This window comes from Rhineura floridana, chromosome 3, assembly GCF_030035675.1.
Source record: "Rhineura floridana isolate rRhiFlo1 chromosome 3, rRhiFlo1.hap2, whole genome shotgun sequence".
Taxonomy (NCBI): domain Eukaryota; kingdom Metazoa; phylum Chordata; class Lepidosauria; order Squamata; family Rhineuridae; genus Rhineura; species Rhineura floridana.
Window position 1 is genome coordinate 74,216,041 of NC_084482.1, and position 27,891 is coordinate 74,243,931.

At 43.5% G+C, this 27,891-nt stretch overlaps 1 protein-coding gene across 3 annotated transcripts; it reads left to right on the forward strand.

Annotated features, from left to right (window-relative positions):
• The first annotated feature begins 3,022 nt into the window (after positions 1-3,022).
• LOC133382188 (G-protein coupled receptor 54-like) lies at positions 3,023-13,383 on the forward strand. Of its 3 annotated transcripts, none has more exons than XM_061621862.1 (6): positions 3,023-3,096; positions 3,687-4,076; positions 7,538-7,662; positions 7,891-8,026; positions 8,898-9,136; positions 12,716-13,383. In XM_061621862.1, the coding sequence occupies exons 1-6, from the start codon at positions 3,057-3,059 to the stop codon at positions 13,073-13,075; spliced, it is 1,290 nt and encodes a 429-aa protein (XP_061477846.1). In that variant the 5' UTR covers positions 3,023-3,056; the 3' UTR covers positions 13,076-13,383. The 3 variants fall into 3 exon arrangements, with proteins under 3 accessions (XP_061477846.1, XP_061477848.1, XP_061477849.1); XM_061621864.1 differs by having other exon boundaries at positions 12,839-13,383; XM_061621865.1 differs by lacking the exon at positions 3,023-3,096 and adding an exon at positions 3,406-3,438.
• The last annotated feature ends 14,508 nt before the right edge of the window (positions 13,384-27,891 follow it).

Genomic DNA, 27,891 nt, shown 5'->3' on the forward strand with positions numbered 1-27,891 from the left:
AGGAGAGAGGCTTCTTCTGGAGAATGCTATACTTCAGTCCTTGTTTATAAAAACTGGAGATTCAGGGGAAAGAATAATACTCTTATATTACTCAGTTAAGAGGTTTGAGAACAGATGCTTCAGGAGGAAAAAATAAAGAACAAATACTATTAGTTTAAAGCATATTTCATTTTGAGGGCATGAGACACCAACTATCAAAATAGATGGAGTGGCAGATGTAAGAGCTAAGGCATGTATAAGGGCATGATATTTATTTATTTATTATTTATTTATTAATTCAATTTATATACCGCCCCATAGCCGAAGCTCTCTGGGCGGTTCACAACAAGTAAAACATCTGATATACAATTAAAACCACATATCAAGCTATTTAAACATACATTAATAATATATATAAAAAAATAAAACATATGTATACACATACAAATACATATTAAATATTAAAAGCTGAAATACTAAAAATACTAAGATGCTAAAAAGCTAAAAACTGAAACTAAAATGCCTGGGAGAAGAGGAAGGTTTTTACCTGGCGCCGAAAAGATAGTAATGTTGGCGCCAGGCATACCTCATCAGGAAGAATATTCCATAGTTCGGGGGCCACCACTGAGAAGGCCCTTTTTCTTGTTATCACCTTCCCGGCTTCTCTCTGAGTAGGCACCCGGAGGAGGGCCTTCAATGTGGAGCGGAGTGTATGGGTAGGTTCATATCGGGAGAGACGTTCCATCAGATATTGTGGCCCTGTGCCGTGCAAGGCTTTATAGGTTAAAACCAGCACCTTGAATCGAGCCTGGAAACATATAGGCAACCAGTGCAAACGGGCCAGAATCGGTGTTATATGTTCGGACCGCCTTGTCCCAGTTATCAGTCTGGCCGCTGCATTCTGCACGAGCTGTAGTTTCCGAACCGTCTTCAAGGGCAGCCCCACATAGAGTGCATTGCAGTAGTCTAATTTAGAGGTTACCAGAGCATGAACAACTGAAGCAAGGTTTTCCCTGTCCAGATAGGGACGTAGCTGGGCCACCAGCCGAAGTTGGTAGAAAGCACTCCGTGCCACCGAGGCTACCTGGGCCTCCAGTGACAGGGATGGTTCTAAAAGAACTCCCAAGCTACAAACCTGCTCCTTCAGGGGGAGTGCAACCCCATCCAGGACCTGGATTTGAAGGACCTGGCCTGGGGGGGGGGAGTCTGACCTATTCTGGCACAGAAGTGATTCATTCTTTATAAAACAAGATATGGCATTTCTCCCTGCCTATCGCGAGAAAGCCCCTTTCCCACTCTATCCTGCATTAGGACAGTGTGGTATAGAGCAATGACTTCTAAGGCCCATGTATGCTGCCAGGGAACACTAGTGCACTGCAAGAGGGGATGATGTGTTGTTAAAATAAACCACCCTGTTGGCTGCACCCTCCATTCTAGGGAAGGCCCCAGGTCTTCTTTACTCTGCTCCCCATTCTGCCCATATATGGACAATTCAGAGGGAAGGACTATGGAACCATTGGGATTCTTTGATGTAGCCTGTCTGACAGCTGACAGGTGCAAGGGAAGCCCAGAAGCATAATCACTAGAAAGCCCTGGGAAAAGGGAAGGGTGGTATGACAGAAGGCAATATTGACTGCACTGTCCTGCCCTCGTAAGGAGGATACCTGGCCATTGTTCTCAGAGATGATCAAGAAAATGCACTGCATTTTTAAGTGTAGGGTGAAGTGTGGCTTCAGTTTTAATCCAGGGACAAAAAAGCTGTGCCCAAGTATCAAAAACTTGGGAATCACTTGGGAAAAAGTGTTAGATGAAAATGGTGGAAGCTAGGTTCAAATTTCTGCCAAGCCATGAAAGTGAGTGGGTGTCAATACTTTTCAACCCTGATTTACCCCAGAAACTTATAATGATAATAAAAAGAGGGGGGTTCATTCCATGTATATATAATCCCTTTCACCATAACAAAGAGGCACAGCTGGTGGTGAAGGTTGGCCTAAAGAGGTTTTGACCATTCAAGCATATATGAAAATGATTTCCACCCACAGACCAACATGTCAAACATAAATTGTATGGGATGATTCAATATTTGTCCATCTAGCTCAGTGTTGTTGGCACCAGCCTTCCCCAACCTGGTGCCCTCCAGATTTTTTGGACTACAGCTCCCATTATCCTTGACCATTGACCATCTTGGCTAGGGCTGTTGAGAGTTTGAGTACAACAACACTGGGGTAGCCACAAGTTGGGGAAGGCTGGTCTACAGTGCCTGACAGCAGATATCCAGGGTCTGAGGAAGGAAGACACTTTGCTGTCACCTGTGGCCACCTGGGATGCTTTCACCTGGAGAAGCCAAGATTTGACTCTGGGAAAGGAATTTATTCCAAAGGGGAATAAAGAGCAAGAATTGATTTTTCTTTAAAGGAATTCCTGAGCTTTAGGTGCTTATTATCTGTGTGTGTGCACGTGCGCACATGTATGCATAATTAAGATTTTGTTTAAGATGTTCTGTTTTTATTTCTTAGTGGTGTTCTTATTTTTCTTAGTGGTGTGCTTTAGATTTAATTTTCAAATTCTAAATGTTGGAAACGAAAATCATTCCCTGCAATAACTCACATTCTCATTTAAGTGTCAAAGAATTCAAATGGGCAGGAGGGGGAAAGGGGTTTGTGTGTGTGTGTGTATGTGTCGTTGTTTCAATCCAGCATCTCTGCAGAAAGAGAAAGGTTTGTGATTCCTACCTCGGTGCCAGTCAGGGGTAGAAAGGACCTCGAAAAACATCCGAGGTCGTTCAGGAAGATAGTGGCCACAATGCCCTCCTCCCATAGAATAACCTTCAGGGATAACTCTGTCTGCCATCCTCCCATTTGTAATCCACTACTTTGGTTCTCCTCCGTCTCTGCTTTCCCTCCCTGCAGGAAACACACGCGTGGATCCTCTCTGATGTGTACTTGTCTGCCGCTTCCTTCGTCCTGGACTTGGCATCGTCGAGCCTCCCCCTCACACAGTTGTGGACAGCATCCCTGGGAGCCAATCAGAGCTGTCTCTTCCGCCCCTCCGCGTTAAGTTCAGCTTGCCAGTGCCTAATGTCTCTCTCCTTGCATCCAGAGCCCAGCGTCGGTCCGGGTAAGTCCTGGGATACTGCGTCAAAGGAAGAGGGAGGGAGAGAAGGAGCTGCTGGCACAGGAGCTCACTACCCCCGTGTGGCAGAAAGGGCAGTCGCTCAAGAGAGGAGGAGGGAGGGTTGTCAGCACGCTGTGCGTTAGATGAGCGTTAGGCGTGTGGCTGCCTTTCTATTCTGGCACAGGTAGAGGAGTCCGAAACACTGGAAGGACCAAAACGTCCCATGGAGAAACAATGGGATCAACCCACAGAGCGCCCACCGGCTCGAAAGACGCTGTCCAGTCAGGCTGCCAACCCCATCTCTCTCTGACAGCAGTAGCATCACCTTGCTGTCCCTGAGCATAGGTACCAGAAACTCTAGGAAGCCGCTGAATAGTCTTTTCCAGCCATTCCAAGTCAGGCTGAAGCTCTGAAGTTAAGGGGGGATTATCTCCCTGCATTTGGCGGTCAACTCTATTTCTGCCAGGACGATACATGTCCTTCTTTGGCTAAGAAGAGATTGATCATCCCTGGGACATCAATAGCTGTTTTGGTCTCTCTCTCTCTCTCTCTCTCTCTCTCTCTCTCTCTCTCTCCCCCCCCCCCCATTTTAGAGACGTTACTCAGAGTTTCCAGCCAAATTGCTCAGAAGGACACACTGCCCAGCCACGACTGCTGCTGTGCCCTCCACTTCAACCCAAGGATGGAAGCTGAGCTTTTGCCTTCCGAGGCTTGGCCCAGCTGGATGGCAGAGCCCACAGTGCCCTGGCTGAGTGACATGAGCAGTGCTGGGCCCAGCACAGATGCCCTCCAAGCTGGGATGCAACTGTGGATCTTTAACAGCAGTGGAGAGGAGGAGACCTCTCCCCCATTTCTGACCGATGCATGGCTTGTGCCTGTCTTTTATGCCCTGATCATGCTACTTGGTCTGGTGGGGAACTCACTGGTCATCTATGTCATCAGCAAGCACCGCCAGATGCGCACAGCCACCAACTTCTACATTGGTAAGTGAGCCACCCACTTGCTTTCCAGTGTTCTAGGCTTGCCCACCCAGGCACCTTAATTGCTGACAGGTATTACTTTCACTCCCAGGTCGATGGGAAAGAAAGAGAGTAAAGCTTCATCTAGCACTCCTGTCTGATGTTCTTCAGTCATGACTTGACTTCAGTCCTGGGTTCCCACTATGCCAGAAAGTGCCCATCAGTCCCAATCAGGATTGTTAACTGAACACTTTGTATCCCTAGCATGCATGGCAATTTCCCAATGTTACAGCCAGTAGTTCATAAACTAAACAGGGGGGGGGGGGAGAGAGAGAGAGAGAGAAAGGCCATTGAAAACTAACATTAGTGATTTTTCCAGGCATGCCTGTAATGCTAAATTTCTTTGTGATTGTTTTGTCCTACACATAGATCATTGCTATTGTATCACCTGGCAAGACTTCTCCATGCAGTGTAATAAATAAAGTGTAGCCTAATATTGGTCAGTGATGGCATCTCCATCTCTTGGTTGCATTTTATAGATTTCACAGAGAGATAGTTAAAATACCCACCCAGCCCATTTAAAAAACAAACTGATTCTCAGCACATTTGTGGACCGTGGTGACCTGTAGCCTCCTGCTAGCCCAGTTTATTTATTTTTATTTATTATTACATTTACATCCCACTTTCCTCCAGGGAACTCAAGGAGGTGTAGATGGTTCTCTACCCTCTCCATTTTATCTTTACAACAAGCCTGTGAGGTAGGTTAGTCTGAGAGACTGTGACTAGCCCAAGGTCACCAATAACCTGGCTGGGTGAGGAATTGAAGCCTGGTCTCCCAAGTCCTAGTCCAATACTCTAACCACTACAACCAGAAAATGCCACAGATTGATATACTACTCAGTGTGTTTCTTTCATTATTTATTATACAAATTTGGGCCCCAGTACTACAATGCTTAGAATTTCATAGCTCTCTATATACTATCAACATTATTAGATTTGATACCACATTTATAGTGTCTACTCAGAAGTAAGACACACTGAGTTCAACACTGAATACAGTGGGACATCGTTCTGTGTTAACAAGCAAAGGAACAATTGGGACCTCATTTTAAGCTCCCAATTGCTCCATTTGAACCACATCCTTTCCTATCTCACACCTGATGTTACATATGATGTCAGGTGGGGGGCAGGTGGGCATTGTGTGGGGAAAAATAGTCTTGTGGGCCAAACTGGGACCTGTACCAGGCCTAATTAGGCTCATAGACTGGAGGTTCCCCACCCCTAATGGATAACTGTGGTCTTTTAAAAAGCAAGCATTTTACTCATCAAACAGGTACTGGTGGAACTGCATCAGTACTAAATTCAAATTCAGTACACAACAACAGTGGGTACACAGTATACAGTGAGAGCATAACAGCATTCTTATTATGCCTTTGGTAACAAGAGGATTCCCTCCCTTTCACTTTTGAAGTTAATGCTCAGATGTAAAATGAACCACACTCACTGAAATATGTTGTGAAGCCCCATGCAGTCCTATGATGCCATCTCAGAGATACCATCTAGGAGAGAACTAAAATTCAGTACTCTGCTAGTTTCTTTAAAAGGTGAAGCTGCATGAGGAGCATCAGCAACACATTCCCTGGAGCTAGACAGAGATGCAAATTTGCTACCTGATGGGCCATCACATAGCCGTTTAACAAGGACAATAAACAGGAAGCCCTCCCACCCCATTTCCCATTCCCTTGAGGTAGCCAAGGGATCTAACCGACATGTTGATGTGTGAAGTTGGCCAGTGCATGGCTGGGAGAGTCTAGATGATAAATCCCCCCTCCCAACTTTGGCATAGCCAGCCAGTGTAGTGTAGTGGTTAAGGTGTAGGACTACGACCTGGGAGACCAGGGTTTGAATCCCCACACAGCCATGAAATGAAGCTCACTGGATGACCTTGGGCCAGTCACTGCCTCTCAGCCTCAGAGGAAGGCAATGGTAAACCCCCTCTGAGTACTGCTTACCATGAAAACCCTATTCATAGGGTCACCATGAGTCGGGAGCAACTTGAAGGCAGTCCAGGAAGAAAGGCAACTTTGGCATGGCCAGTATTCACTTATCTGATTTTTCCTTTTCCTTAATGTGTGAAGACTGTCAATATCTTGCATATTCTGTCATCCATATTCATGGTGTAGTTTGCATTGCACCTCTTGATATGTCATTGTGAGGCATGCTACTATTTGTGTGAAGGCCTGTACCTCATCAAAAAAGGTATTTTTTATTGGTCTAGACAGAAATTGTGTGCTTCCAAGTTATTCTGCAGTTCTCTTCTACATCATTGGAATCTTTTACTGTTTTGTTTTTTTAAATGCTAAATTTACCCTATTATACCCTTGACCCATTTTCTATTTTCATGAAGTAAACAGTCTCTAACATTCTAAGAGCTGGGTTCAGTTGGCTGCAATCCCCTCTCAGGGACTTCCAGACTGTCCCTATTTTCTAGTAGGAATCAGTCACGTACTAGCAAATTCAGGTTGCACAATTATAGTTGATTGGGAGGTTTTGTGCAACGAACCTGCTTTCCCCAAAGAACAGACTTTTTGCTATAAAGAAAGTGATGGTAAAATGCACTGGAAAATGTGAGATAATACTTGCTTTGATGCAACCGTCATCTAACCTCCTGTGAAACAAATCAGAAGGAATGCTCAGTAAAGTAATCTGGAAGCACCCTCAGTCCCCCTGATTTTTAAAGCACACCGCATTAAATATCCTAGTGTGGTAGGGATGCACTGGTGCAACTGCTCATTTTTAAATGTTATTGATAGGAAACAAAACCAAAAATCCCCTGAACTTGCCATTTGGCAAGCACATATGTGCAGGAAATGTGCAAAGATACTTCAGGAGTAACAAGCAACAATTGCACTGGCCAGGAGTGTTCAAGGGACTCCATCAGAAATGTCATCATTCCAAAATTCTGGCTGCAATGCTCTGTTTCAGCATCCAGTGAGCAACGTGACACAGGAAGATTTTTTATTTATTAACTTTCTATCCCAAACTTCTTCCCAAAGGAGCACACAGCAGCAAGCTGAAAAACAAAACAATTGCAAATAAAATAAGTAAAAACATTTAAACACGTTAAGAGCATCAAAAAACAATAACATGTCCTCACCACAAATAATTGTAAGGTTGCCAGGAACAGTATCTTCCAGCTATCAAATGCCTGGGTGAATGTTTTTAAATTCCTCCTGTTTGTTAATAATGAGGGACACAGTAATGTGGAAGAGGTCAGTAAAAGGGACTTCCCACCTCAGTCAATACTGATTCAATCATCCATATATGTGATCTCTACTGCAGCCTCTCTGTTTCCCCCTGGGGAGATCTGCACCTGTTGCATAAAACAAGAGGACCTCGAGGCTTGAATCGGGGAGCAGGGCTGCCAGCCCAAGCTAGCCTTATGCCTAAGTCCTGTGCTGATGTCCATTCTGTGTCTTTTGCAGCAAACCTGGCTACTACTGACATAATTTTCTTAGTGTGCTGCGTACCCTTCACTGCCACACTCTACCCCCTGCCCAGCTGGGTTTTTGGGGACTTCATGTGCAAATTTGTCAACTATTTGCAACAGGTGAGCTTAAATAGTGGAAGAACCTGTGTGTGATATTTTAGTGTACAAAAATATATGAAATTATGTGTGGGGCAGGGTAGGCAAATGTCTGTGTACTGTATACTGTATGCATGTGCATAACTGTATGTGAATAGCAGTCTTCCTTGTCTTAAAGGAAGGTGAGTGTTTGGGTCTACATGAACAGCTCATACAGACTCCCTTTACCAGTTGCCATTGTCTTCTCACCAGGTGACAGTGCAGGCTACCTGCATCACTCTAATGGCTATGAGTATGGATCGCTGCTATGCTACACTGTACCCACTGCAATCATTGCGTTATCGGACACCCCAGGTAGCCATGGCTGTCAGCTTTGCTATCTGGATTGGTGAGTAAGGCCAGCAAAATCTGTAAACAAATATCTATAGAAAAGAAGGGGACTGACACTAGCTTGATATGGAGGAGCCAGATAAATCTAAATGGTAACTTCCAGTCTGATCTTCCTACGATTTGTCCCTCCTTACTCAACATCTAAGCCAGTACCAACATCTCTACTGAGTCTTTCGTTTATTTACTTATGACTTATTATAGTGATTTATATCCTACCTTTCAGGAAACAAATCCAAGTTCCAGGAGGGCTAGCTGTGTTAGTCCATTGCAGCAAAAAGAGCAAAGCATTTTGTATCAAAATTTTATTATGGTGAAGCTTTCATGGACTACAGTCCACTTCATCAGATGCAGGACATGTGACCCTTTCTGGGCAGGTATATATACATGTGGATATGGAGAAAAAAAGCAGACACAGTGAGTTCAGAGAATAATGAGGCGCACACTGTCATAATTTCTTTAAAGCACACATGTGTGCAAAATGAGCACAGTAGCCATTCATAAACCAGTGTTGATAACAGAAACATCCTGGCATTGGTAAGTTAATTAACACCAGCAGTAGTTGTGTTCTGGGGTTTTTAAAAAGCTTTTTCTCAATTCAGGCTATACCAGATTGACCTTCCACAGTGTCTTGATTGACAACAAATGTTCACCACTAACTTGTTCAGTTAATGCCAAAATCTTGGTCTCACTTCCTCTTCACAGGTCCATTCCTATTTACTATAGAACAGGATCTGCCTTAATCACATGGTATCAGGATAAGGCCTAGTTAGTTGACTTGTTGCTTGTTGGCTTTGAGGTTTGGCTTTGATCTCTGTAGATGACAAGGTGCATTAGCTGATAGAGCCTGACTTCTATGTCTTTGACCCCAGGTTCTTTCATTCTCTCATTACCCATGGCTGTGTACCATCGCACTGAGGTTGGCTACTGGTATGGCTTGCGCACCTATTGCATTGAGGCCTTCACCAGCAAGAGCCAGGAGCGCATCTTCATTCTGTACACTTTCCTGGCTGTCTATCTGTTGCCCCTGGTCACTATCTGCCTCTGCTACTCCATCATGCTCAAGCGCATTGGACGACCTGTGGTGGAACCCATGGACCATGATTACCAGGTAAGTTGGTGGAGAGAAATTGAAAGGTCACCCTATTTCTCTCCTTATTGGGCTGTTTGTTTATTTATTTATTTATTATATTTAGATACCGCCCCATAGCCGAAGCTCTCTGGGCGGTTTACAGCAATTAAATGTTGCCAGCAGCCTTCCTGTATGTTTTTGTTGTTGTTATGTGCCTTCACGTTGATTATGACTTATGGCGACCCTATGAATTAGTGACCTCCAATAGCAACTATTATAAACCACCCTGTTCAGATTTTGTAAGTTCAGGTCTGTGGCTTCCTTTATGGAATCAATCCAAAGTTTCAATTTAGGTAAGCTAAAGAAGGCCTATGAAATCCATGCCCCAGGGAAAGAACACCAGGCAAAGAAATGAAACCTATTATCTTATCATGTAGCAATTTCCCACCACACACCTCACTTCTCATGCACTGACAAGCTCTTCTTTAGAGCTGTAAGGTCTAAAAACTTGTTTATTTTTAAAAATGAAAACTGAGATTCTCAGGATGCCACACTTTTCACTATATACTCAGATTCTGTGATTGCACAGCAATTGCAACCACCTTTCGTATGTATCCAAAATACAGGGAATGAAAAATACTGCTACCATATAAACTCACTACTCTTTATGCAAGTAGGCAATAAGGAATGAAAAAAATGGAGAAGCACTTTGTTAAAAACATAAACACAATACAAAATTATTTAAATACATTAGAAGCAGGAGACCAGCTAGGGAGGCAGTTGGACCTTTGGCCAACAGGGGAAGGTGTGCTAAGAAAAAACAGGAGAGAAGCTAAATAAATTATTTCCATCTTCACAGTGGAATATGTAGGGCAGATCCCTGTGTCTAAATTAGCTTTCTTGGGGAGGGTGTCTGAGGAACTGAGGCAAATAGTGGTGGCAAGAGACAACAGTCTAGGCCTTACTGACAAATTAAAAATGGACAAATCGCAGGGTCCAGATAGCATCCACCTGAGAGTTCTTGACATCAATTTTTAATAAGAGATACAGAAAATTTTCTGGAGAAAATGGTGGAAAGCATTATTAAAAATAGAATTACCAAGCACATAGAAGAATATGTCTTGCTAAAGCAGAATCAGTTTGACTTTTGTAAGGATAAGCCCTGTCTCATTAACCTTTTAGAATTCTCTAAGAGTAACAAGCATACTGACAGAGGGTGCCCCAGACTGACACTGTTTTGAAGGAGGGATTCAAGTGCATACCAGAAATCTAAGTTTGCACAATTAAAGCAGATTAAAGCACTTTGTTGCTCTAGAGCAAGAAATCCATAATAATAATAATAATAATAATAATAATAATAATAATAATAATAATAATAAAAGACTTTTCTTTTGGTTGGGAAAGTGATGGGGAAATGTACTGAAAACTGTACTGAGCAATCTGCTTTGTTTGCACAAAGGTTGTGGGGAGGTTAGTCAGCTATTAATTGAGTTTGCAGAGAGGTTGAAAATGGAAATGGACTGCCTTCAAGTCGATCCCGACTTATGGCTACCCTGTGAATAGGGATTTCATGGTAAGCGGTATTCAGAGGGGGTTTATCATTGCCTCCCTCTGAGGCTAGTCTTCCCCAGCTGGCTAGGGCCTGCTCAGCTTGCCACAGTTGCACAACCCAGCCCCTTCCTTGTCCGCAACTGCCAGCTGGGGGCAACTGGGCTCCTTGGGACTATGCAGCTTGCCCACGGCTGCACAGGTGGCAGGGCACGTAACCCCTGAGATACTCACTTAGGGGGTGATCTTTAGCTGGCCCTTGACACCCAGGAGACATGAGTGGGGATTTGAACTCACAGACTCTGGACTCCCAGCCAGGCTCTCCTCCCCACTGTGCTATACCAGCTCTGCAGAGAAGTTAGAATCAGCTATTTATTGAGTATTCATCCTGATTTGTTTGCAGAGAGTTTAGATGCTGGCATCAAGCACTCGTTATCCCACACTTTCCGGTGCATTTTCCTGCCACTTTCCCAGAGTCCAATTTGGGCGGGGGGAGTGTGTTTGTTGAGCAAGAGCTCCAAATCAACATGAATTTGTTGATATGTGACTGGTGACAGTCTGGAAGTACCTAAGGGTGTCCACGAAATATGGGAGGGGAGAAGGTCTGTGAATTATTACTATAGGTCATTGGCAACCCACAACACCAACCATTAAATTTAAAATTCCAGGGGTGGGAAAGTGCCCTTGGAAGTACCCATAGTCTAACCACTGTGCAAGCAAATAAGGATGAATGCTGAATAAACAGGTCATCGGAAGGATCACAGAAGTGATCCAGATGGCATTGTGTACTTAGACTTTCAAAAAGCTTTTGATAACTTCTCACTTCCGAGTAAGCTTAGAAGTTATGAAATAAGAGAGATCCCCTTATGGATCAGCAACTGATTAAAGAACAGGAAGCAGAGAGTAGAAATAAATGGACAATTCTCCCAATGGAGAAATGGAGAAAGTGGAGTCCTCCCAAGGATCGATAGTGGGACCTGTGCTTTTTTGGGGGGGGACACCTAGAGTTAGGGTGAACGGTCAGGTTTGCTGAGGGTACCAAATTGCTCAGAGTAGTTAAAACAAATAGGGATTGTGAAGAGCCCCAAAAGAATCCAAACTGAGTGAATTGACAGTAAAATGACAAATGTGATTCAATGTAACTATAAAATTATGCACATTGGAGCAAAGAAAGCTAACTTCACATATGTATGCTAATGGGGTCTGAACTGGAGGTGACTGAGCAGAAAAAAGATCTTGGGCTCATTAATGGATAGTTCAATAAAGATGTTGAACCGGTGAGTGGCAGTTGTGAAAAAAGCAAATTCCATGTTAGGGATCATGAGGAAAGGGGTTTGAGAATAAAACTGCCAATATCATACTTTTTGGTGCAACAAAACTTGCAATAGTTTGTACAGTTCTGGTCACCTCACTTCAGAAAGGATGTTGTAGAGCTCGAAAAGGCTGAGAAAAGAGCATGCCAAATGATCAAGGGGAAGAAAACTCCCCTATAAGGAGGAAAGGTTACAATATTTGGGGCTTTTTAGTTTAGAAAAAATATGAGGGGGGACATGTTAGAGGTCTGTGAGATTATGAATGGGGTGGAGAAAGTGAGGAAAGAGCTTTTTTCTCCCTCTCTTAACACTGTGAGGGGAGAGTGCTGTTGTGCTCAGGTCCTGCTTGCAGGCATTTCAGAGGCGTCTGGTTGGCCAGTGTGAGAACAGGATGCTGGGCTATTTTTATTTTTATTTAGTATTTATTTATTATTGTGTTTACATCCCGCCTTTCCTCCAAGAAGCTCAAGGTGGTGTACATATTTCTCCCCTTCTTCATTTTATCCTTCCAACATCCCTGTGAGATAGGTTAGGTTGAGAGGCAGTGACTGGTCCAAAGTCACCCAGTGAGCTTCATGGCCAAGTGGGGATTTGAACCCTGGTCTCCCAGGTCCCAGTCCAACATTCTAACCACTTTGCCATGCTGGTGGACTAGTGTCATCTAGTGGACTAGATGGGCCACTGGCCTGATCCAGCAGGGCTCTTCTTATGTTCTTACACTGGATGGACCATCCATGCCTTTTCTGTTAAATCCCAGCAGGTGCAACATTTATCTGAGCGCTCAGCTGCCATGCGGGCCAAAATTTCCAAGATGGTTGTGGTGATTGTGCTGCTGTTCACCATTTGCTGGGGTCCTATCCAGCTCTACTTGCTCTTTCAGGGCTTCTATCTCCACTTCCAGGCCAACTATGAGACCTACAAGATCAAGACATGGGCCAACTGCATGTCATATGCCAACTCTTCTCTCAACCCCATTGTTTATGCTTTCATGGGAGACAGTTTCCGCAAGTCCTTCAAAAAGGCCTTTCCCTTCTTGTTCCAGCAGCATGTGCGGGACAATGGTGTGAACTCAGGCTGCCGCAATGCAGAAATGAAATTTGCCACTGAAGAGACTTAATCCATTCATCTGAACTGGCTTCCATTCAGCCTGGTCTGCACTGCCAAAAAACACTGACTGATGTTTCAAGAATCTCAAAGAGAGAGATTTGTGGTTATTTATATACAACCTACAATATCCAGACTATTAAGGATTCTAATTCATATATATACAGTGATAATGACTGGGTGGGTGGGTCTGATCAGTCTGGAACCTGAAGCACTACACAATAAGGCTGGCAGAGGCAAGCCTGTCCTTCTGTATTTGTGGATTGGATAAATGAGAATAATGCCTTCTTCATCTTATGGGTTCTTTGTATGGCATACTATTTTGGCTGTATCCATTCTCTGGACCCTCACATGTAAGAATAAAGTTTTTTCAAACTGCTTTCCTCTCTGACACTTATATACATTCAAAATGGAAGTTATTTCATTTCTTCTGTCAAAAGACAGCAGCTATGTTTGTGGTCTCTAATGCCACACTCATCATTCATCCAGTGGTACTTAAGGCACATCTTGACATCTGATCCCTCACAAGCCACACACACAGTACTGATATTTCAACTTGCACTGGCCTCACTGCAGATGAGAGAATGAGCATTATTATTATGTGTACCCTGCCTTTTATCCAAGGAGCACAGATGGTTCTCTCCCTCTTCATTTATTTTCACAACAGTTCTGTGAGGTACTTTAAGATGAGAGATAGTGATTGGCCCAAGGTCATGGCCAAGTCAGGATTTGAACCTGGGACTCTTACTCATCCAACACTCTAGCCACCACATCACACGGGGATGGGACCAACATAGGTTGCATTGTCCATACCACATGAGAAGGCAATGGAATTGGCCTGGAATATATTCATTTTGGTGGGGAGACTCCTCTTGTGCTTCGTGTTTGGCACCAAAATGCTGAATTAGAAGTGCAGACAGGTAAATCAAACTGTTGTTGTTGTTGTTGTTGCTGCTGCTGCTGTTGTTATTAAGCTGCCTCCTCCACACTGAACTGGAATTATAAACCAATTCTAAAAATGCATGCTGAACATTCCAGATGATCAGCTTTATCAATGTGTATTTGCATAATCCTATGCACACTTACCTGGGAGCAAGCTCCATTGCAGGCAGTGGGGCTTGCATCTGAGTAAACATGCATCGGATTGCACTGCCCACTTAATTACCATGTTTGCACTATACACTAAGCAATAGTTTATTCAGTGCGGTGAATGAATTTAAGTCAGCATTGGCCTCTGAAATATGTTGAATTCTGGTTCAGATACAGATCTAGTGACATTACATCCTGCAGTCAGACATTAGTTAGCGTAGCAACTTCCTTTCAAGACTTTTCACCTTTCTCCTACTGTGAGGAAGGATGGGATAATTCAGAGGTCAAAAAGTACAAAATATCACCCTCATTAGAGGGTGTAGTGTAATCACATTGAAGTGAGCAGTAGACACAATCATTTCACACAAAGTTCTGGAAAATTGCATTTTCAACATGCTCTTCCTACTTCTGATGGGTTGGCCCCGTGCATTGTTCTGTGTTCTCAAGGGCCATCTACTGGCAGATGTTTCAGGCTGCAGTCCTATGCATACCATTGCTTACACAGGAACACAGTGAGGCTTGTGAGTAAACATGCCCAGGATTGCATTGTTAATATCCAATTACTGTAGCTTGGAATGTACATAAAAAAGCCCAATCTGAACTCATTGATTCCCAAAGAGAAACTGCTTTTATGCAGCTACAGTGTCAACAGTGTGTTAAGATGTAGGTAGAGCGTCTGTAAGGACAGGCTGGTTATCTGGTCTACATAGCCAATGTGCTTGCTTTTGCATGCGTAATGTCTGGTGCCACACATGAGGAAATGGATTTTGCAGACCTGCAGGACTCCATTTATGGTTTTGAGAGTGTGTTATGTGTCTTTTTCTGTGCATTCACGTTTATGAGAACAATGTGTCAATCCCTGTTAGGTCAGAACCTAATGCTTTTTCCATCACTCTAAATGTAGGGAAGGTTAAAGGATAAGCTAATTATGGCACAAGGTTAGGTGGCACAGAGGAAAAGGCAGAAAGAATTATGCTGTGCTTAAAGGCCCACAAGAAAGCATGGTATGTGTGTGTGCATGTGTAAAACAGTGTGAATTAAGGTAATTGCTCTATTACACCTCAGCACCAGAACTTGGAAAAGTTACTTTTTTGATCTATTATAAATACTGTAATTTGTGCCGTTTCGTCCTATTTTATAGAGATGCACAAGTAGCCACCCTAAGTTACAGCTTATGCTATTTTATTGTTTTTACTGTTTTTCTGATTTCATTACTCTGATTCTGATTTTGTTTTTTAAAAAGTGTTGTAAGATATCTTGAAATCTAAAGTTGAGATGTAGTCTATAAATATTTCTAAACATACAAATAAAGTCAACTCATTTGAAATGTGGTGTTGGAGAAGAGCTTTGAGGATACCATGGACTGCAAAAAAGACAAATAATTGGGTGTTAGAACAAATTAAACCAGAACTATCACTAGAAGCTAAAATGATGAAACTGAGGTTATCATACTTTGGACACATAATGAGAAGACATGATTCATTAGAAAAGACCATAATGCTTGGAAAAACAGAAGGAAGTAGAAAAAGAGGAAGGCCAAACAAGAGATGGATTGATTCCGTAAAGGAAGCCACAGACCTGAACTTACAAGATCTGAACAGGGTGGTTCACGACAGATGCTCTTGGAGGTCACTGATTCATAGGGTCGCCATAAGTCGTAGTCGACTTCGAGGCACATAACAACAACAACAACAACAACAAGCAATAATTGACTGTAGGAAAACAGATCCCTTCCCCCTTAGTTGTCCTGGAATATCTTCTCTGCTGCTTGTAAAGATGTTAGGCACATTAGCCAAGTAAAATGAGGAGTTTTACAAACAACAGAGAAGATACTCCAGGATAACCATGGATGCAGGTTTCTAATTTCCTGTTCATGTAATCCCTATAATCCATATTTTCTGCCTGTACTAACTCACACACAGTCCCAATTTTGTGCATGTTTCCTCATAAGCCCTACTAAATTCACTGGGTCTTATTCAAAGTAAGACCCATTAACAGCTGCACATTATGATAACTATTAACAAATGAAATCTATAAGGCTTGTTTCAATATCTCAGGTCCCCTGTATGAAAGCCCTGCCTACTGCAGTTAATGTTTGTTTGAACATTTAACTAACTCTGGTAGGGATAGTAAGGGAGAAGCCCCATATCTATGTAACCCATGTGACTGACTGTTAGTGCTGACTTCATTGATTCCATTGTTGTATGGCTCTAACAGGAAGCTTTTCTTGATGTCCAGTCGAAATCTGGCTTCCTGCAACTTGAGCCCATTATTCCGTGTCCTGCACTCTGGGACGATCGAGAAGAGATCCCGGCCCTCCTCCATGTGACAACCTTTCATGTACTTGAAGAGTGCTATCATATCTCCCCTCAGTCTTCTCTTCTCCAGGCTAAACATGCTCAGTTCTTTCAGTCTCTCCTCATAGGGCTTGGTTTCCAGTCCCCTGATCATCTTTGTTGCCCTTCTCTGAACCTGTTCCAGTTTGTCTGCATCCTTCTTGAAGTGTGGAGACCAGAGCTGGACGCAGTATTCAACATGAGGCCTAACCAGTGCTGAAGAGAGGGGAACTAGTCCTTCATGCAATTTGGAAACTATACTTCTGTTAATGCAGCCTAATATAGCATTTGTCTTTTTTGCAGCCACATCACACTGTTGGCTCATATTCAGCTTGTGATCAATGACAATTCCAAGATCCTTCTCACATGTCGTACTGCTGAGCCAAGTATCCCCCATCTTATAACTGTGCATTTGGTTTCTTTTTCCTAAGTGTAGAACTTTGCATTTCTCCCTGTTGAATTTCATTCTGTTGTTTTCAGCCCAATGCTCCAGCTGATCAAGGTCCCTTTGAATTTTGTTTCTGTCTTCCATGGCATTAGCTATGCCCCCCAATTTTGTATCATCTGCAAATTTGATGCTTTGTATATATGCCCTTATTCGTGCTGTGTGCTCAGCAGAAGCTCTGGACCAGGTGGGATGCACTAGTATGTCATAGAGGACACCCTCCCCTTTCTTGGGGTGTGTGATTTATCCTGGCCCAGAGCAGATATTGGAGTGGGCACCCCCAGTTACCTATCTTTTTCAGTGTGTTTTTCTTATTTTGGTTTTGCATAGATGCTCAGCACCCAGCGGAAGCTCTGGACTGGATGGGATGCATGGGCATCTCATAGAGGACACCCTCCCCTTTCCTGGGGTATATGATTTATCCTGGCCCAGGGCAGATTTTGGGGTGTGCACCCCCAGTTACTTATTTTTTCCTGTATGTTTTTGTCTGTTTTGGTTTTGCATAGATGCCCTTACCCATGCCCTGAGCCCAGCAGAAGCTCTGGGCCAGAAGGGACGAAGTGGCATCTCATAGAGGACATCCTCCCCTTTCCTGGGATGGGCACCCCCAGTCACTTAGTTTTTCCTTTGTGTTTTTGTCTATTTTGGTTTTGTGTAGATGCCCTCATCCGTGCCCTGCGCCCAGCAGAAGCTCTGGGCTAGGCGGGAAGCAGCGGCATCTCGTAGAGGATACCCTCCCTTTTCTGGGGTGTATGATTTGTCCTGGCCCAGAGCGGATATTGGGGTGGGCACCCCCAGTTACTTATTTTTTATGATTTTATGACATCATTATGCATTTATGATAATATCAGAAGCCTGATGATTTTGATCGCATTAATTTATTGTTATTCTTGACGGGGAGAGTCCCCTGATCACAGCGATATATCATACAGGGTACCCCAACATATATTTTGGGGTTCAGAGACATGCTAACTTTGGCTTGAAGTTGCTGTAGTTGTCAACTCTTCTTTTTTAGTGTTTTGAACTTTCAAGCAAATAAGGAACTGGGAACTAGGAACCAACTTCAGCGTTGTCACCCAAGCAAACATTTTCCCCTGAGATGCAAAAATACTGCAAATGCAGCACAGTAGCCAGAGAGGGTGGTGGAGGCCACTTTGTGTGCCAAGTGCAAACACAGTATACACACACACACACACACACGTTATCATCTTTCATCTCTACAGTTCTTTATCTGCTGGATGCTGAGAGTGAGAGGAGATGCCGCTTTCGGTTTCGCAAATGACGCACCTTGTAGACTATACGGGCCAGAAGCTTTATTGAATTTTACTGTAGTAACCTTTACCTGTTGTTTTAGTTTTATTGCTGTTTTCATGTTGTGATACTTATATATTATGACTTTGTACATCGCTCAGAGTGGCTAGGTTTCCAGCCAGATGGGCAATAAATAAATTGCAGAAATAAATAAATAAATAAATAAAATCTCCATTCTGCTGCTGCCTCCTTCTCCTCCTTTATCCATGTTCTTGCCCTCTGGCTCCTTTTCCCCTCCACTCCATTCTTCTCCACCACCATCCATTGTTTTCTCCACTCCAATCCTGTCTGACTCTACACCTCCTCCCTCGTCACCTCCTACCCACCCACAGAGCATGAGGGAAGAGTGATGCTGCACAGAAGTCCAGTTTGAGGCACATGATTTTCATGCACAAATCAGAGGAGCAGAAGACTCCCCCTGCTTCCGCCTCCCAAGTAATGCCCAAAAGCAATGCTGGAAACATGACAATTATTTGACAAAGTAATAAAATTACTCCTAGTTCTATTACAATCAAAATGTAAAGGAATTATCCACTTGTTCCTCAAAAAAGTAATGAATTACAAGTAATTCATTACTTGTAACCAATTACTTCCAAGCTCTGGGGTCGCCATAAGTCATAATCGACTTGAAGGCACATAATGACAACAACAATGCATCTCACCATAGCGGGGAAGAGTGTCACATAAACACCATACATTTATAGCGTATTTAAAGCACAGAGCTATCCCCTCTCCCAAAGAATCCAGGGAACTGTAGTTTATCCCCACAGAGCTACAATTCCCATCATCGTTAACAAATGACAGCTCCCAGGATTCTTTGGGGGAAGGTGTGAGCTTCAAATGTACTTTAAATGTATTTGATGCTTTAAACTTAGTTGACAAAGAACCAGAAGAACTATGGAATGAAGTCAGAGACATTATCAGGGAAGAATGCAAAAAGACAATACCTCTCGTTAAAAAGAGAGAAAGACCTCAGTGGATGACTGAAGAAACTCTTAAAATGGTTAAACAGAGAAGGAAAGCAAAAGCAAAAGGAGATTGAAGGCACATAACAACAAAAAAAATGTATGGTGTTTATTTGACCAGGTGAGATGTATAATATTAGAAGAATGATAGCTCTATAGAAGAACCATAAGAGATCAAATGTTAAGGAGGTATCAACAAGCCAATCGAGGGTACTGCTGGCTCCCCCCACCCCGGATGAAGGGGGGGCGGGATAGAGAGGAGGATCTTTTTCGCTTTCTCCACCCATGGCAGGTCCTGACTTGTGGGGTATGTCGGGGGGGGTGGCGGTAGCTTAGGCTGCTTGGCAGGGGGAGGGGGATCATCAAATTCATCATCTGGGGCAAGCCGGCATTTGATGTGACAGTCTCGTTCTGGGTTTCTGCGTACAGTGCCTCTGGGACAGGGAACGCACTCACCTCCCTTGTTGACTGTGTTGTCGGGACACTCTGTGAGCACATTCCCGAGGGGGTGCAAGATGTCTTCTGTGTTGCAGAACTCAGGTACGGGACAATACTTAGATTTCTTCCTCTTCCAGCAGTCCTTCTCCCACCTCTTGGCATCCAGAGTCACTGTGGAGCTCTAGGGCGTACTCGGAGGGGGTGTAGATGGAGCTTTCGGGTGTTGGAGGGTCAGAATAGTCTCAAAGTCACTTTCCTGCACTTGGGCCCTCTCCAGGATCGTCTGCAGCAGCCAGTCCACGCTTGGATACTTTCGGAGTGCTGCTTCGATATACGCCTTCACTGTCAAGGAAGCATAACTCGACCTTTTTAAAAGCAGAATCTTGAGGAGAAGTTTGCTGAAGAACTGCCACCGCCTCTTTCGATGGACCCACTCCGACCAGTGCTGCAGCCAGACATACCGGGTTGCATCCTCAGGTGATCCAACGCCTCCCACAGCTTCCTCTCTCCGTAAATGTCCATGAAGTCTGGGAATGACGTGCACCATCTCGATGGCCTTGTATATAAGGCCTCCCCACTGCATAAACTCGCGCACATCCTGTGCAGAAATAAGACCCCAGTCACTGGGCAGTTTCCGGTCAAAAGTAAATTTAAACATGCGCTCCTTGAGTGCGCCTCTATGCTCGTAAGTCATCATATTCCCGTCCTGCGCTATGGTCATGTCCGTGTTGGACATGATCAGTACTGGGGTACGGAACAGCTCGACGCTCTGACGCATCTTCTGATCCACCCGGCACGGAGTGCCCCCCAAAATGGCCTTGGCCGCCTCCACGAATTTACCTTTCATGAGCCCCTCCTCCCACCAGATCACGTGCTTGTTAGCACAGTCATTGAAGGGGAAGTTGTCGTTGGTCCAATTCACACACCCGTAATTTTTAGAGCTGTGAGCCACCTGCTGGCACAGGTTGGTCTACCCTGTACTGGGAGGACTGTGGAACCAGAGAGTGTTACGCTTCCCAGTCATATGGTTCGCCCACGCCCACAAGTATTGAGCTGCATGCCAGGGCTCATAATATTGCCACTAGAAGAGTTGAAACACCTTGTTCTTAGGTAAGGTGTACAAGTCCACCACAGGGGCCTCATCGGGCACCAACAGTTTGGCCAGGGTGTAATGGGCCAGTAACACACAAGACGTGACCTCGTAACTGGGACGTTGAGTGCGTGCTCACCTGGTACTTTATGTACAGGTTGGGAAACTCCTTCTGGAGCATACCATCGGAGGAAACCCAGTTTTTGACCAAGAAATCACACAGCTGCTGAAATTTTAATTCTTGCTTAGATAGGATGTCCCACTGGGGCTCATTGAGCCATTGCGGCTCGTCAGGGGGGTGCACTTGATCATTTAATTCAATAGCACGTAAAGCAGTATTCATAGAAGAGGCATTATAATTAGTCCAAGCCCACAAAGCACAGTCCCCATTGTCATCTTGACAGTTGTCAGGCCCACGCTTGAAGTACAGATAGGCACGGACAAAGTCCAGAGGAATCACCACCTTCACTCGCTTGTTGTTGCTCCGAGTCTCTCTCACCTTCTCCACATGCACCAGGTGCGACACCTCCTCCAGAGACACCACGAGCGCAGCTGCCATCATACGCTGAGCTGCCTCTCGAAGGAAACGCTGGAAATTGTATGCACTGATGTGAGGCCCGCTCGACACAACATGGAGGTGGTAATGGCCTCGAGCCTTTTCCATCTGCACAAAGTAGCGAGTCCCCACAGGAGGAAGAATATGAAACTCATGTACAAACTGACCTCCGCTGGCAATGGAAAGACGGTCTGCGTAGGTAAGGTACTGGGTGTCCCAGTCAAAGTACCCGTCTCCGTAGATGCGCTCCAACTCCCCAACGGGGTGCTCCAAGTGCCACTCATCACGGAACTCGAACGGAAAGTGAACCACACCGGTGTAGCCGACAAAAGAAGTCATCTCTGCAAGCAATGCTACACCAACGCTACACACCTACTTATATACACAGAGGCACACCTTATCTCCAGCCAATAGCAGACTTACTCTTATCTACAACCAATAACGCATTCTTACTAATGATTACACATGCAGCACTGCCCCTCCCTTCCGTCAGAAGAGGCTGGACATGGGCTTTGGGCTTGCATAAGGACAGCCTAGAAATATATATTTTAAAAAGCGAATACTAGTTTTTTAATGGCATGTATAGGACGGCAAAGTGCTGACAGTACATTCCAAGGTAAGTTGGTCACTGCTCCATTACTTTTTGGCTAAGAGACCTACCTGTCAGGTTCCTTGAATTCAAGTGTATCCCTTGAATCTGAATTCATCCTTTTTTGTTTCCTCTTCTCCCAGGCATTTTAGCATGTGTTTTTAAATTGTTTTTTTAAAAGTGTTTTTAAATTTGTATATTTGTATATTTGTTTTTAATGTTTTTAATTGTTGTAAACCGCCCAGAGAGCTTCGGCTATGGGGCGGTATACAAATGTAATAAACAACAATAACGTCAAGGTCCCTCCTCTCCCTTTATATGTTTTTTCATCTTTAAACTGGACATGGAGCAGACAGCCCTTCAAGCAGAGGTTGTCTTCTGTAAAATAGGACACAGGGCCACCCTAGCAGCAGCCTCATAAAATAAAAAGAACTAGAATAAAAACAGCATATGGAGTATATAAGCTTAAAATTGGTCCAGGGTTGCCAGGTCTCCAGGTTTCACCCGGAGACTCCAGATTTTGGGAGTCCTCTCCAGGTTTCCGGGTGAGTGATCCCAATCTCTTAGTTTTCATTTTTTTAAAAATTAAGTTTCTAGGTGGTCTGGTTAAAGAGTTATATACCAAAATGTCAGTCTCCCTCTCCCACAACATCTGTTGAATTAGCTCATAGCTGGCTGCTCTAATCCCACCGTTTCAAGTTTGTAGCCAATAAGTGAAGTCAGAGTTGTGATTAACAAGGGATTTGTTGAGCCTCAAGCAATAGTTAGAATTGCAAGACAAGAAAACTGTCTTTTTTCCTGCTTGTCTGAAAAATCTCAGAAACTGAGTAAGTGTATAGCTTTCAGCAATAGCAAAAGTCTGTTTCTCTCTTGTGTGCAGGAGAACTAAATGCCATTACAATGTGTTATGCTTTTTAATTATGGAGAGTCAAACAAGTTTAAATTTTCCTGGGTTGTTGAAGAGGGCAGTTCATTTGTCTAATTCATAGCCTGTTTTGAAAACCTCATTTTTCTGGAAGTAAAGCTGCAACACTTATCCCACATACTGGGAATAAACCCTATTGAATTCAATACGACTTACCTTTGAGTAGACATGGTTAGGATTGTGCTGTAAATTAATGGGACTTTCGAGTAAACATAGCAAAGGATTGTGTTTGTGTTGTAAATCTTTCTCTCCCTCTCCAATCCTATTTTTAAAACAATTAGACAGGGATTACTTTAGTGTTATTGCTTTTATTATGTAGGAAATTAATACTGATTTTTTAAAAAAAGTTCTCCAATGACCAACTGGTTTTGACAATAAGCTATTATATGGGGTATATGTATGTTACATCTCCATGGTGTGTGTATGGAGTCTTTCCAACATTCCTGTGAGATAAGGTTGGAAATCAAGGCAGATCACAACAAGAAATAAATCCCTTTAAAAGCCAATAACCATAAAAACAAGTATAAAACAGTTGCAAAACAGCTTAAAGTCGCATGATTCTGAATTTTGGGTTGGATGAGTGAAGTTCCTTATCGCTTGTGCAGTTTTTTGCACTCTTCGCTGTTGAGTAAGCCCCATTGAATATATTGGGATTTGCTTCTGAGTAAACATGCATAGGATTGCACTATAAATATGTTTACAGGTTGTGTAAATAATAAACATCTTTGACATTCATGGTTATATAAATATTTCTTCATACTTTGTCCCAATAAGTATCTGATTTCACACTATGGTTGTTCATTATTATTTCCTCTATATTTTAAGTTTGCTTTTCTTCCTTGGGATGGTCATGGTTCCCTTGTATTGTTTTCATCCTGAGGAGCAGACTAGGCTGAGAGATGGTGAGTAGCCCATGATCACCCAGTAAATTTGGTAGCTATTTCCATTTTAAAAACTTAATTAAAATGATTTACATGCAGGCAAAGTGTATTAAATAGTTCCACACAATATATTTAAAGCACAGCCAACTTGCTCACCTGCCTGAAGTCGAGAGATCCAGACTCAAACGCGGCTGTGAGTTTTTCTCTTTTTATTAAAGTTTCAGCTACATCAAAAATAGTGCACCTCATTGACCTAACTATGCTTTCTAGGAACCCTTTCCCTGACTAACTCTGACAAAGCATGACTCCGCAGCACTATGACATTGACTCAGCAACAATCCCCGTTGGCTCCTCCTTAATGTCTGTCAAATCTCCTGCTTCTGCCTCTGGTGCACATGGGGTGAAGGGGGTTGGCTCTCCGCTTCCCCCTCTGAGAGTGATGGGCAGTCAGTTGGCTCAACTGTGGGAACTTGTGGAGCACCAGACTGGGAGATGTCAGGTGAAGCAGACAGTGCCTCTGCTGCAAGCGTGGGGAGGTGTGTCTAACAGAACAGACCCCAAAGGGGCATTCTCTGACAGTACTGGTTGCAATTCAGCAGGGTGAGGCTCAGGACCGGGGGAAGTCAAGGTGTCAGTGACTAGGATTTGCATGCTCTGTGGTCTTTCTCAGGTGCTTGTCCCCTCCCCCAGCTCATCTTCACAGTCCTCAATGTCAGATGCTTCAAAGCCTCCCCTCCCAACCTGGGACACAATACTCACATTTAAAGAGCATGACTTCCACCAAAGAATCATGGAAAGTGTAGTTTCCCCTTCACAGTTATAGTTCCCACCACCCTTAACAAACTACAGTTCCCATTTTCCTGTGGTGGGATTCATGTGCTTCAAATGTGTGTTGAATGTGCTTTAAATGAATTGTATGGATTTGCCCTAGGTATTATTATTATTTATTAAATTTTTATACCGCCCCATAGCCGAAGCTCTCTGGGCGGTTCACAACATCAAAATATCAACATACAATTTAAAACCACACATTAATGCTGTGCATTCATTAGTGAATTAAAAAGAACAATTAAAATATCCTTTTTTTAAACAGCGGAAGGGTTGTAGCTCAGTTGCATGCAAAGGTCCAAAATTCAATTTCTGGAAAAAGACTATTGCCTGGAATCCTGGAGAGACAGTGCTAGTCCATGTCATCAGTACTGAGCTGGATGGTACCAACTGGCCTGAGTAGCTGTAAGGTAGATTCCTTTGTTCCTAAAAGGAGAAAGAGACCTAAAGGCCATTGTGACTGCAAAATGTATTTATGTATTGTATTTACAACATCTATATACCACTTTATTGTAAAAAACCTCAAAGCAGTTTTCAGAAGGAATTAAAACAATAAAATTATTGGCAAAAATAGTTAGACAGGTATTTAAAAACATTCAAAATAATAAAACCAACAATGAGTCAAAACAGATCAAAAACATAATAGCTTCTACATGCCTGGGTAGGTGTGCCTAAACAAAAATGCTTTTAGCAGGTGCCAAAAAGAGTACAATGAAGGGGTCTGCCTGATGTCAATAGGCAGGGAGTTCCAAAGTGTAGGTGCTGCCACACTAAAGGACTGATTTCTTACAAGAGCAGAACAAGTACTATGCGTCACCTATAACATGGAAGTCACACCTTGAACTTGGCCTGGAAACAAATCGGCAACAAGTACAGATTTCAGAGCAGAGGTATTATGTGTTGATAGGGTCTCACTCATGTTAGCAGTCATGCCACAGCATTCTGCACTAACTGTAGCCCCCAGATTAGGTTGTGCTGCATGGGGATTTCTGTGACCTTGGCTGGCTGACTGGCTGCCAGAATTTTTTTAGTTTTGGTTAGAAAATCTGACTGGTTGTGGGATGCTGAGTTTTCTTGTCTTACTCACAGGAATCTTGTTGTGTTTGGTATGGTATTGCATTTAGGAAATGATCACTGTCTTTTCTTTTTCTTTCTCTGTTTGCATTTCATTTACCTTTAACCTCACTCCCTTACATCCATAGAAGCAACAACAGTGGTTCCATGCACTCAACCCCCTTAAACCCGCAGATGATGCACCTTGTTTGCATGACAGTTTGTTTCTTGCCCAATAGTGGTAAAAGAGAATTCACATACTGGGAAATCTGGTTGCAATCGTTGTTGTTCCCAAGCTGCTGCCTGTGAAGGTAGACCAAACCATGAGTGTTTTCTCTCTGTCAATTATTACTCACTGGAATTGAATTGGCTGTCAAAGTGAGTTTACAGCAGCACAGAGGGTAGGCAGAAATGGGTAGAGAATCTTCTTGACTCTTACTCGTTTCTCAGACTTCTTTCTGAAGTGAAGGGTCAAGTCTGTAAAGATGTTTGGAGCAGCCATGTTAAAAGGCAGGGGCAGGGCATGCTGGGCAGGGGGTTGCCAATCCTGTTTGGATATCAATATCTTTGCAGAGGATCCCTAGTCAAGCCTTACCAGCAGCACAATCCTAACAATATCTACTCAGATGTAAGTCCTGTTGAGTTCTATGGGGCTTAGTCCCTTAGTAAGTGTGTTTAGAATTGCAGCCTTCAGGGGCATCCATCTTTACTCCTGAATGCTCCCTACAATGGCCTTCTGATGACTGGCTGGCCTGAGGGCACTTAAACTCTTCTTGCCAGAAGCAAGTAGGCTAGATTAAATGTTCCCCACCCAGGGTCCCAAAGCAGATGAGAAGGAATTATTCTGTCATTTTAGCTGAACCTGGGAATACCATATTTTAGCTAAGATTTCTATCTTAATTTCCAATCAGAGAAATGTTTGTTTGAATTGTATGCTCCAAGCAACTGTGGTTGATGCTTAATGTATCATGCTTAATGACATCACTAGGGCCCACCCCATGACATCACTAAGGCCTGCCCCCATGACATCACTAGGACTCGTCCCTGAAATCTCATGGTTTGGGATGCTTCTGACCAGAGCCACACTAAACAAGAGCATCCTTTAAAAGACCAAGGTTCTATTACAAGTACGTATGAATAGCTGCATCTTCAACTCAGACCACAAGGCCAATAAGGTGGGTGCTGTACAAATGAATAGGAAAGGGATGGGCAACCTGTGGCTCCCCAAATATTGCTGGAGTATAACTCCCAACATCTCCAGTGATCAAGGCCAATGGTAATAGATAACAGGAACTGGTCAGTTGGTCAGTTTCCTGCTTTGGATGGGGTCATACTCCCTCCAGGCTTGATTACTGTAATGTGCTGTATGTTGGGCTACCCTTGAGGTTGGTCCAGAAGCTGCAGCTGGTGCAAAATGCGGCAGCGAGACTGCTCACTAGGGCAGAGTATTGCCAACATGTCACCCCACTGCTGAAAGAATTGCACTGGGTGCCCATTTGCTACTGGGCCAGGTTCAAGGTTCTAGTTTTGGTATACAAAGCCCTATACAGCTCTGGACCAGGATATCTGAAAGACCATCTTATCCCTTATATGCCCAATCAATCGCTGCGCTCTGCAGGTGAAAGCCTCCTGCGGATACCATCTTATCAGGAGGTCCGTTCCGCACAACATAGGAAACAGACCTTTAGTGTAGTGGCACCTACCCTTTGGAATTCCCTCCCTTTAAATATTAGATAGGCGCCACCTTTGTTATCTTTCCAGCACATACTGAAGACCTTCCTCTTTCAACAAGCCTTTTAAGTAGAGCCTTTATCCCAGTCTGTGTTTGTGCTGGAATTGCTTTTTAATACGTCTTTAAACCTTTTTTTAAAAATCAATGTTTTTAAAGCTTTTAGAAATGTTTTAAAGATGTTTTGTTTTAATATGTTTTTAATGGTGGTTTTGTTTTAATATATTTTAGTCTGTTTTTATGATGTGTTAAAGTGTTTTTAGTGCTTTTGTTTGCCACCCTGGGCTCCTGCTGGAAGAAAAGGCATAATATAAATCTAATAAATAACAATAACAACAACTGCAATCCAAGAATATCTGGTTCTGCATTCCTGGAACTGAGGGAGGATGTTCCACAGTTGAAGGGCTTCAACCAAGAAGGCTCTATATTTTCTTATCACTGACCTTGCTTCTGAAGGTGGGTGTACTCTAACTAGACCTCTAAAGGATGTCTTTCATAGTCCGACTGGTTTGTATGGGAGCAGCCAGTCCTTCAGGTACTTGGGTCCCAAGCTGCTGAGGGCTTCATAGGTCAAAGCCAGCAATATGAATTGTG

Bases quoted from the DNA above. Each gene is read 5' to 3' on its own strand.
- LOC133382188 (XM_061621862.1), top strand. From the start codon at position 3,057: ATGTCTCTCTCCTTGCATCCAGAGCCCAGCGTCGGTCCGG. The intron at 3,097-3,686 runs GTAAGTCCTGGG...CCCCCATTTTAG, and splicing joins AGAGCCCAGCGTCGGTCCGG to AGACGTTACTCAGAGTTTCC. The intron at 4,077-7,537 runs GTAAGTGAGCCA...TGTCTTTTGCAG, and splicing joins AGCCACCAACTTCTACATTG to CAAACCTGGCTACTACTGAC.